A 12,004-nucleotide genomic window follows, 5' to 3' on the forward strand; every position below is an offset into this window, starting at 1 on the left:
TTTTACTGAATATATTCAATTTGTATTTAAACAAAGGATCAGAGATAAGTGTTCATGAGTAGGTCCAGAACAAAAATTTGTTAATAAATATAAATTATTTTATGTGGTATCAGTATGTCTAGCCCTAAACGGTATTCTACATTGATTTGTCAATAAAGTGAGGTTGTGCACAAGAGTGACCTTTATGTGCATTCTTTAGTGAAAGTTTGATTTAATGAATTACTACTGTTTGAAGGTAAATTGGCTTGAAGAAAAGTTTCCAAATGTAATTAAGTTGAGGAAGGGAATGAAGGGTTATTTCTTTTCATCAGCTTGGTAGACATTTTTAACTGTTTTAAATTAACATACTTTCAGAAGTGTGAACTAGTTATAATGTATCTTCTAGTACATATGATTACTAAATGCTAGTATTTCCTGTATTAAAATTTAGTTTTTAAAAGTTAGTTTTTAAAATAGTAAAATATACAGCTAAATTATATCTTTATCTGAAAAAATGAATTTGCAATGTTTTTTCTTAACTATAGCATTTTAAGTATTCAGTTTATGTGCAAAACTGAATTACATCTTACTAAGGACTGTTTGCGATTTAATATTGTTCAGATTTTTGTGTCTGCCACTGCAAGTTTTAAGGTATCGATACAGCAACTTCAGAAGGTGCAACATGATCTGACTGTATCCCCAGTGTGGTACCTGTTGTGCTCTTTTCAGCAGTGTATTTTTTAGCATGTATTTCCTGTTTTCTCACAAAGCATGAGAGAAGAAAAGTACATTTTGCATGGTAGAGAGTGAAAGCTGAGGTGCCTGAGATGCTATGACGTTTTGGAGTAGGGAATGAGGTCTTCAGTTCTGTGGCAGATGCTGAACACAGATATGATCAAATGAGCACTATTCCAGTTAGGAATTCTTTTTGTTCAAGTAGCGTCATTGACTTTGTTTAAAAAATATATATATGAGGTAATACTTACTTGCATTAAAGAAGTCTGAAGGCTGAACATTTGTCTACTCTGTTCTTTATTTTATTCAAATGTGAGAAAAGTTAAAAGGGCTAGATAGGCTGTTTCTCTCTGCCTTTGCAGTGTTTAGACCAGTCTAGTTCTTTTGCCTTGAGCCAGGTTTGCTAAACCAGGTATAGACTTAAAATAAAACAAAACAAACAACAAAAAAGCACTGCTTATTCTGTAGAATAAGAACAAAATTTAGAAGTAGATTATGACTTGCTGAGTATCAAAGCTGCTTGTTGATCTCCTCCTAAAGCAAAACAGCAAAGCATTCACCCTGGTGCAGAGCTCTTAGTGAAGCCATTATTTAGTCCAAAATTGCATTTTCTTTATTTTATTAGGTCTATCCTATTAAATTTATAATGGACAAATTTACAGTACTGGTTCATATGTAGCTGATTGGGTATTTATGTTGAGGTGGCTGAGATGAAACACTTTAGGATTTCTTTCACGTTATATAAGACCTTTATTGTTGCTTCAGGCCTATCAGAGGTGACAAATTACTTCTTTTTTTTTTTTTCCTCAATTGTTCTTTTATGGACTTTCTTTTTGCCAGTAAATTTATGTAAACAACTGAAGTTTTAAATCTTTATCATACTTTTTGCCACTTCTGTTTGATGTAGTAAATTTAAATCTCCCTTGGATAACTGTTCTAAACTGTGGTATATTTTTATTCTCAAAGTTACATTGTGCAGATATTAGGTTCTGCATTATTTCTATTTAGCGCTGGGCATGCATTAGTCTATATAATGTACGTACAAATAGTTGTTAACCAATGAAAGTTTTGGTATCAATTCTGATGGCTAACTTTATAACTACAGGTGTTCTTTCAAAAATGTTTATTGATGCATAAAAATGTGTATTGGTTATAATTGCAGGTAGATGCGACTGAGAGTGAACCAAAGAGTTTTATCTTTATGAGTGAGGATGCATTAACAAATACAGACAAACTGTTGGTCCTAATTCATGGTAGCGGTGTTGTCAGAGCAGGTCAGTGGGCTAGGAGACTTATCATTAATGAGGATCTGGACAGTGGCACACAGATACCATATATAAAGAGAGCTACTGAGGTAAGTGGAAGTGTATGTGTGTATGTTTGTGTGTGTGTATATGAAGAGCTATACAGTACATCTCTGATGTTTTAATTTGTTAATGTGTTCAGTGTTTCCCCATGTGTTCATTTTCTTCAGGAATGATAGCGCTTTTTTTTTTGCCTTTTTTTTTTTCCAGAACTTTTGTCAACTAGAAACAAGTTCTTCTCTTGCAGTAAAAAAAAATCTTAGTTGTATGTCATATTGTTTTGGCGGCACTGCCATGTAGTTTAATATGGCAGCTAACGTGACAAGAGCCCTTAACAGGAGATGAGACACAATAGAAGGCACTACAGAAATTTGTTATGATTTGAAGTGTTTTATTTTACATTTCATTAGATTTGTATGTATTCTCACTCAATGTCTGTTGTAATCTCATGATAACATGAGCTTTCATGATAACAGCGGGCTTTCTTTTTAGGCTTGTACTGAATTTGTTAGAGGCACAGGCTTTTTCAGTTTTGCACTGAATAATGATTCATTCTGATTCACCTATCAATACTTGACAGTAGAAAACATTTACATTTTATGGACACTGTCCTTTTATATTTACATCTCTATGTCGTGTTGTGCTGTAATATGCAGTAACATGTGAGAGACTGCACGATTTGCGTAATATTTTTATCATAACTTAGTAAGTATAATTAATCTCTTTCATCCTGTTACCTAAATGAAACTATCTGTAACAAATATTTGAAAAACCTGTTTAAGATTCACTATTTCTCCTGTTATATTCACCAAGTTAAGCTAATGCTTTAATATAGGTATTGGCTTTGTCACTGTCAGTTATACATGGTTTTCTAAATTCAGCTGAATTTTTTTGCAGTAGCCTTTAAAGTGCTCTGTATAGAAAATAGTTATCTTCAAACATTTTCTTTTTTTTCAATAAAGCAAAGAAAGAAAACATATTAAAGCCTTGGGCTATTAAATTATTTTTGTTTTGTATTATTCATTAACAAAGTAGCAGATTACAATTTGTGTAAAAAAGAAACCAGGTCTTATGACAGTGATGCTTGTCTTCGTTTAACATAAAGTTTTTGTACATTTTAAATCAAGACTCAGAGGCAGATCCAAAAATACTTCAGGGTTATTAAGTATAATATAAGTATATGGTAGGTGGAGTATATGAAATTAATTTCTAGAGTGCAAGTTCCAAAATTCTTCCCAAGAAAGTTGAGGAGCTGTAGCCACTTAAATTTTTGTTACAGTGCTGACATACCTACATTTTTGCTCTTTCCTAGAGATACCGGTGTCTTGCCTAACCAGAGAGGTTAAGCATTCAAAACTGTTTGGGTTACTATGCCTAAGCTACCTGACCATCTTGAAGAGCATATTTTTAGGAGATGGGAGTTTTAGCTTCTGTTTCCTGTTCTGTGTGTATTTAGTTATTTTATCCAGTGGTTGTGTCAGCGTAACAGCAGGCCTGTAGTGCCTTGAATATATATCCTTAAAAAAAATTTTGTATTTCTTCATTTTTTAATGAAAAATACAAGAAAAAAACCTAAAGTTTAATGAGAAATATCTAAATAAATGCAGTAATCTTTCAATCACATCAGGACATCAGATGTTATGCTCTTATCTTTTGATTTCCTTGTTTCTTAACATGGTTTTTAAATTTATAGTTTTCTTTACTCCAATAATTCCAGATACCATAAAAACCACAACTCTGTCTTTCTTTTTTTTTCCCCCCTCATCTTAAAATTCTGGTAAATGCATTACATGTTTAGCACACGTACCATTTGCAATGGATTTTTTCATGTAAAGTGAACATTAGATAGTATTCAACTGTATTACAGTAAATGTGTTGATGTTTTTGATATCCTTTAATCACTGTAGTGAGAATTATATCATTAGATAAGAAAACATTTTTACAGAAGTCCAGCCTCACTGAAGAAATTTGGACTCATTATGTTATGACTAAAAGAAATATAATAGAGATAGCTACATGCTTGTATCATGTCGTCTTCATGTATGGATTACGTAAGTTACTCAAGTACAGGAAATTATGGTAGAGTAAGAATAAGGACTTTTAGTTAATGATAATTAAAAGCATATCCTTTTCTGGGTTTTATGGTGGTCGGTCCACTAGTTGATTTAGGCACTTCCGTCTCTAGTATGTTGCCAGTTTGAATTAAGGAATTATTTTCCGTGATCTTCCACTGTTTCTTCTAAGAAGAGGTCTCATCCTTGAATAAGATCGGAACACCTTATTAAAGCATTAGATGACCATGCTGATGACAGAAGAACATGGGGTTTTTGTTTTTGTTATTTTTTTTAGTATACTGTGTGAATTTGAAGTGGATAATAGTATACAGGGTTTGAAAAATCCACTGATCTGTTGTGAGGGTGAACTATATGCAGGTTGCTTTAAACAGTTTCTGCAGATTAGGTTTTCATTTGTAAAAACAAAAAATAACCTGCAACAGTAGTGTTAAATGTCTTTTGTTCAGAAACTAGTTCAGGTATCTTTCTCAACTGGCAGACATTTCCAACACTGCTGCTTTCCTTGAAACAAACAAGCAAAAAAAACCCTCTAGGTAGGTCAAAACTGTATGATTTTCTCTGCTACTTTTCAATGTGGAGAGCAATGAATCTACCACAAGTACATTTCAGTTCATTCCTTGGAAAAATGGAAAAGCAATAGGGCCGCACAAACTGGAGGTATCACTAGAGAGGAGATGGACACAGCAGCTGCACAGTGAATTTAGCAGTAAGTAGTGATACTGCCGTCCTAACCATGAAGCTAAAGGAAGAAAAAATTGGAGAAAGTCTTTCTGTCCAGCACAGCACTTTTAAAAAAAAAAAAAAAAAGAAAAGAAAAAGAAAAAAAAGAGGGGGTGGCTCCTTTTCTCTTACAGAAGGTAGGAAATAAGAGGACAATTTATCTGGCTGCTAATGGCTTGGGGCTGATACAGAGTTTAAAAAAATGTGTTTTTCTTTTCATCTGAGTGGCTCCTGTAGATAGTGCTTCTTCCTCCGTCTTTTATGTCAAACTGTATTTAGTAGATTCAAGCTTTTGTGTAATAGGTGGTGGGAATGTTGTGAATAGTTTACAAGATTTTATGTAAAGAAGGTAAGACTAATGGGTTAAATTAGAAATATGAAGTTTGATAGTGTGAAAGAGATTTTCTAAGAAATAGGAAAGAAAAAGATTACATACAAGAGACAAGAGAGAGAACAGATTGTAAGAAAAGGAGGAGGGAGAAAAGTTTATAGAATGTGAGAGACAGAAATGTGTAAATACGTTAAAACAGGGTAGGAAAAGATCTACTTTAGAAAAAACGTATAAAAAAGGCAGATGTGATAAATATAAAACTTAAGAAAGGTAAGAAAGGCTTAATTAAAATTCTAAGAAATGCATATATAAACATATATTAAATAAAAATATGGCAATTTGTTATAAATACAGTACCAAATAAATATTATACAATTACGTTTTTTTTTAAAAAAAGTTCTTTACAGAAGTACCAGATAGAACTTTTTCACTGAAGTTGTCTTCATTGGGAAGTACTGAGGTTTTGATAGGAGCAGTCATCTTGAGGTGCCAGAAACTGAAGTTTGAATCCTTTCTGTGGAGAAGGAGCAGATTATTTAATTCCACACTGAAGATGCTCTACTTCTTAAAAATAAATAAATATTAATCAGAGCTGGAATTTTGATCTGGGTCTTCTACATTTTGAGTAAATGTTTCATTCACTGTCCATAGTCGATCATTTTTCCCCTCACTTATTATCCAGTCATATATGCAGTGACTGGAGCAGCTTCAGCATGAGATAATGACAGACGGAGATAAATTCTTTACTTCAGTGATGAGGGCATTTACTCAGGGTGTCACAAAGTAAGGATTTAAGTTTCTGATTTTATTTAGGTAGTCCAGGGCTCCCTCACTCCACATGAGGACCTCGGCCATCAGCCTTTTAGGAGTAGGTTATGAGTACCTTTGTCTGGTTTGTTATAATGAGAGATAAGAGCATGGATGGTAATCTAAATACTCAGGAGATGTACAAATGATACCATATATATATTGTGAAGTGATACATACGAACAGGAGAGAAAGGATGCAAAAGTTGGCTGCTGCTTCTCGCAGTGGTGTTCCTTCTGTAATGGTTAGAGAAGTGGATTCTGTGCTTTGAAGTCTGCTGAGTGTTAGGCAATGGGAAACTGGAGTTGATCTCCTTAAGGAGGAAGTTTGCTCCTTGGGGAAATGGGAGCTCAGCTTGCCTAAGTTTGGACATTGAAAGCAGTTTTGGAGTACTCGATCTTTGAAACATTTCCTCTGGGGACTAAAGAGGACATCAGCTTACCGCACTGCTTAATGCAGTTGATCTAGAAAATGAAGTAGTTGATAGACAGATCCAGACTTTGTAAGTAGAATATACAGTTAAGCAATTCCCCTTGGTGTTAGTGGCCGTATTTTAAGAACCTAAGTTTTAGAGCTTGTCTTATAGCTTGTATGTAATTAACATAATATTATTAAGATGGGGAAGTGACACTTTCCTGAAAAATCAGGGCCGACATTTCGCTGCTATGACAGTATTTATTTGGCATGCTAATATTTATACTCATGTTTTTTTCTAGGCGTATTGTTGCAGAAAGAAGTTAAAAGACTACATTTATTTATTAATAGTCGGGTACAGCACCATAGTAATCATGATCTTATTTGGGCATTCTAACATTTTACTGGAAGCAGAGTTTTACTAAAACAAGCGATAATGTGGTACATCATTTTCTTTCAGGTAGTAGTTATCTGACTCTGGTATATATATTTGCTTTTGTTCGTTTTGGTAGACTGTACAATTAAAATTACCTAGAAAATAGAGAAATCTTATTTTTTACATCTTCTGTTTTTTGTGCAGATAATGTTAAGAAAACTTACATTAGGAATAACTAGCTGTATGATCTTTTGAGATATTTCTGAATATATAAACACAAATTACAATGTATTACTAAGTGAATTATCATGTATAATTGACAAAAAAAAATACTCCAAAAAGAAAATGAAAAACAATATACTTAATATCTTTTTAATATCTAATGAGAAATTAATAATCTCTCAAATACTGATTTGAAATTCTTATCACCAAGTAGATAGAAGGAAAAATTGCATAGGTATTTGGAAGTAATATTAATCGATCACAAAATATGTAATATTACATAATAAGCTCTAGCGAAGATTTATTGAGTCAGAAACTGAAGAACAGGTTAAAAGCTTAGCCTAATATTGAACTGACAGGGTGTATAAGCCCACACCAGCCCCCATGCCGGCAAAGGAAAATAATGAGATGACAGCTCTACGGTTTGGAGAGAGGTTGCTAACGACAGCTTATTCCTTTATGGTTTCAACTCTTGACAGAAGACAGGTCTGCTTGTTGCATCACGGCAGCTGTATCGTTACCTTCTGGCCCTGTCATGACTGAACTGGAAAAAAAACACTTGCAGTTCGGGAAATCCAATTATCCTTTGGAATTTTGCGCATCGTTTCTAAGATGGGTGTAGATATATGTAATCCGTGTTGTAATAATTGTTTCTATCTACATTCTTACATTTTTCTGTGCCACATGATTTTGGTAATATAAAGTTAATTAAGGAATGCTTTGTCGTCTTTTATTCTAGTGACTGGCTTGCTGTAGTACCATGTAGCACCTTGTGTTGGTTTTCTTTTACTTTGCCACTGACCTAAGAAAAACACTATTGAGACTATTTGTATGTATGTGACTTGAAAAGATGATTTTCTTTCCAAATCATTTAAGCTTTCTTTTCACTGGCTAAGTAGGGGAATAAAACCACATACTGAATATTTACAATTGATCATGATCATTTTAACAACAAAGTTTAATATGAGTATAAATGGCCTTTTTATCATATGCAGATTAGAATTCTTTTTTTTTTCTTCTTCTTCTTCTTCTTCCTCCTTTCTCCCTTCAACTTGTTGGATACCTAGCAGTGACTCTGGAGACTTAGAAAAGAGAAAGAGGGGGTGTGGATTTTTGAAAGTATGTCAAAAGCCTTGGGGTTTGGGTATGATCAGAATTTCAATAGAGGTTGAGATGAGTTTAAATGCATAGAAGGCGAACATAAAAATCTTGTTTAATTTCTGTCATGTTGTTCTTTTTTTAGTCACTCTGTCTTTTTCAAATCTGCTTTTCTCTCAAGCTTTGTGCTACTATATCCAAGATCTGGGTTTTTTTACTCTTTGTATTTCGTTTTAACTGCTGATCCCTTTTCTGTGGTGCTTCTGCCTTTAATATCAGCTGAAGCAGTCTGAATTGCTGAATCAAAGCCATTTCGGGAGAGAGACAGTGTTTAAGATTGTGCAGGGTGAGATTCTCTGGGTAGAAGGTAGCGCTTCCTGCAGTTATAATCAATGCACTTGACACTTTCAAAGGCAGGAGAAGCCATGACTTGCTCGGGGGTTAAACTTTTTGAATAACTTCCCTTGGGAAAAATGCTATCAATAAAATGGAATAATTAGTTGAAGATTCTTGAGTAGCCTAGGTTTAAAAAGAAAAGATTAGAGATAGATTGGGTTTGCACTTGCATTGTATTTTCCCTCCCTTTTGTTTTTTAACCTATGAGCTTTTGCTTAACTGTGTTCACTGTTGCTTCAAAAATGATGTCACATACTTAAGCGCATAGATTAAATTTGCAGACCGTTATTTTTTGTGTGGTCTAATAATTGTAAGAATGGAGATAAAATTCTACATAAAAATATAGCATTATATTTGCTAGCTTTCTCTTTTCCAGCCTCCACACTCTGCAAATAGTCATTTTTAGTTCTACAAAAAACATCTTGAACTTTCATCCCTACTAGATAAGCTTAAAATATATAATATACGTTAACTAAAAATTCTTTCTAACAATTAGAAGAACTAAGTAGAGCATGAAATGAATGTCCCATGCTTAGGGTAATGGGAAGCCAGTTGATTTCTGTATAGATGAACAGTACTATTACGAAATGAAATTCGTATCACTTTGTCTTAATTCTTGTCTTTTACAATTTCTAGTTTTATGGGAAATTTTTGGTTTTCTTGACTTTTTTGTGTCACATGATTTTTGTAAAGGAGCTATTTTGAAATACAAGACCTGATTGAAAGTGATGCTTTGAATACGCTCTATAGTATATGCATGCTATACAAATTATTGACAAGTTGTGTATGAATAGGTTTAGTATAAGAGTCCTGGCCGTTGTTAATTATTTATTTATTTGTACTTTTCATTCTTCTTAAAGGAAGTAGAATCACTGACAGCTCTGGACAGTAACTGAACAAGACTTTAGTGAATATGTCATGAAAAATTTTCATAAATACAGCTTTAAAGTTTTCTTCTGGATTATATCTAAATGACACTTGTACTTCCTGAATAGATTAGTTTATCTGATAGGGTTTATTATGCATGCAGGGTTTTATTTAAAACATAAAACTTGTGTTGATTTGGCTCCATTCAGCAATTGGATAGATGAACACCTATTACCGTGCTTATGTGGAGAAGGTTCAAGGATCTATCTGTGAGAAGCTGGTGGTGGGATTGTGATCTTTTAATTGCTCAAAAGTGTGAGATGAAACTCTTTCTGTTATATTGTGGATCTTCAATATATTGTTTATTTTAAATTGGCAATGTGTATGGCATTTATAATAGAAATGGATAAATACCTATTGGTATGACTGTAGTTGGAAATGGAGCAGTTATTTGTGAGTTCGATTATACAGGCCACTTCTTAAGAATCCTGTTTAGAGGTAAATAAAGTTCTAATCCAGTATTGGTTTGATTCAGAGAATCTGAGTATGTGGAAGTGTTATAGCTTCACTGTTACTCACATCTGAGCAGATAGACTGGTACTTAATGCAGTAAATCAGAATATCTTTTTATTTCAGCTGATTTGCTACAGAATGATTGTATCTCACATTTCAAGGCCGGGGCTAGTCAAGTAAATTTTGCTAGGGCAGCAGTTTAGCTTACCCAACACAGCAATACCTTCACAGGACGGTACCATTTAGGATGGGAACTTTGTTCTTTCTTTGAGTACAAAAGCTGTGACAATGCTTATATGATCATGCAGTTAAGGTTTTAAAATAAATACAAAAGAGCTTTCATGTTTTTTCGGTAACTTTTCTGCTGGGGTGGTCTTGTCAATAGTTGTGGTAATACAGACTTGTGAGTGGCACAATACTAAGGAGTATGGATTTTTAAGCATTTTTATTCCTCATGGAATATAGTTTTAAAGGCATAATTTTAACTTATTAAAATTACATTCATTTAGGATGGAATGAACTTTTAATTGTTCATTAATTGGTATACTATTCTTAAATTATTACTTTTGTTTTACTTTATGAAAAAAAAACAGAACAGTAGCCAGCACCTTGTTTTCTGTTTATTCTGAGCATATTCATTCAGGATAGAGTGCAACTGTAATGCTAGTTAATCAATTTTATCTTACTTTGATTATATACATTAAAATAATGAAACTTATAAAAGTATTCTTTCATAGTGCGTCTGGTTACATCATTAAATTTGTATCCATTTTACTGTCAAGAAATAGTGATGTACATTTTTGGTATACTTATCTTTTAAAAAAGTTAACTCACTAGGATTTCACAGTTTTTAATATCTAATTTTTTTAAACAAAATTTAAAGAGGTGTTTTGTCATATTTATTAGATGTACAGATGTTTAAACTAACACCTAACTAATGTAATGCATTATAATGTGTAAATTATATTCCTTGTAATATATATCACAGAAATAGTATTACATATGTGTGTCAGTATAGGTATGACATGTGTGTGTTTAGTATTATACTAAACTGCCAATACCCTGTTTATTTTTCAAATGAACCATTACTTAAAAGACTTATTAATTCAATAGGGAGATGAATATTTCCTTATTCATACCATGAAATGCATATTTGAATAAAATTATCTTTTGCTTACTGTGCATTGAGCTAGAAAATATTAACTTTAATGCATAGGTATTCACATACAAAATGTGAGATGCTTTATCCTTAAATAGTTTAGTACCATTCTAATAATGCACATTGCTACTTCAGGTAATAAGGAAATAGATCTGGCAAAGACTTTGTCATGCAAATTTACTCAGGATTGTAATCTTTTGAAAATACACAGATCTTTTGAACAATATATGTCATTTTTGATCAAAAACTTAAGAAAGTTTAATAGTTCTGCTAGAATAAACTGAAACTGTTGGTAATTGTCTTTTTTTCCTGAAATTAACAAATTATAACATCAAAAACCTGTGAGTGAGGTATATAGTAGGTCGTTTGCTGCTGCAGGCATTTTTTCTCCCTTCAGGATGTGCTTGTTTAGTTTCTCTCACTTTGTGCCTGTGGCTCTGTGTGGTGAAATTCAGACATGTTCTTCCCCTCCAAGGAATCTCTAGGGTGGAGGATAACTTATACAAAATTAATAAATGGTGTTGGGTTTTTTTATTATTATTATTATGATTATCACCCATCCCAGGCAATTTGCTTTATGTTCCATTTAGAAAAAAAGGTGCATGGGATATATTTATTGCAAAAAAATATGCTCCCACATAAAATTAAACAGTGAAAGTACATTTAGTAGAGTGAAATATGTCATTAGGAACTACTGACAGTAGTTTAATGGGATTATTCCTTTTTAGTGATTTCTCCTGAGAAAAAAACAAATACAGCAGTAAAAACCTTTTATTTTGATTTACTTTTTTTAGCTTGCAAGATATTAGTATTTTTTAAACATGTCAAAGCATAGGTGATTTTCATACTTATTTTTAATTCTGGGATTATAACTTGTTTCCTTTTACCTCAGCAACATTTGAAGAGAGAAGAAAACCTGTTTTGAGGCTATTCAATTTGATTATTATTTTTGGTCAGGTCCAGGTGTACCATCTTGCTTATTCACAACCATTTGTTATACCATATTGC

The 12,004-nt window shown here is 32.9% G+C and overlaps 1 protein-coding gene across 5 annotated transcripts in view; it reads left to right on the plus strand.

Annotated features, from left to right (window-relative positions):
• Nucleotides 1-12,004, plus strand: part of ARB2A (ARB2 cotranscriptional regulator A) — a 271,256-nt gene that overhangs the window by 60,041 nt on the left and 199,211 nt on the right. For 4 of the 5 annotated variants that reach the window (XR_010886917.1, XM_067315874.1, XM_067315873.1 and 1 more), the window contains one exon: nt 1,877-2,068. The exons of the other annotated variant lie outside the window; for it this stretch is intronic. Coding sequence is in view for 3 of the 4 variants with exons in the window: in XM_067315874.1 (XP_067171975.1) it covers nt 1,877-2,068 (192 nt within the window). In the remaining variant the exon portion in view is untranslated. The remainder of the gene's footprint in view (nt 1-1,876; nt 2,069-12,004) is intronic. 5 annotated transcript variants of the gene reach the window in all.

Source organism: Apteryx mantelli, chromosome Z, assembly GCF_036417845.1.
Source record: "Apteryx mantelli isolate bAptMan1 chromosome Z, bAptMan1.hap1, whole genome shotgun sequence".
Classification (NCBI taxonomy): Eukaryota; Metazoa; Chordata; class Aves; order Apterygiformes; family Apterygidae; genus Apteryx; species Apteryx mantelli.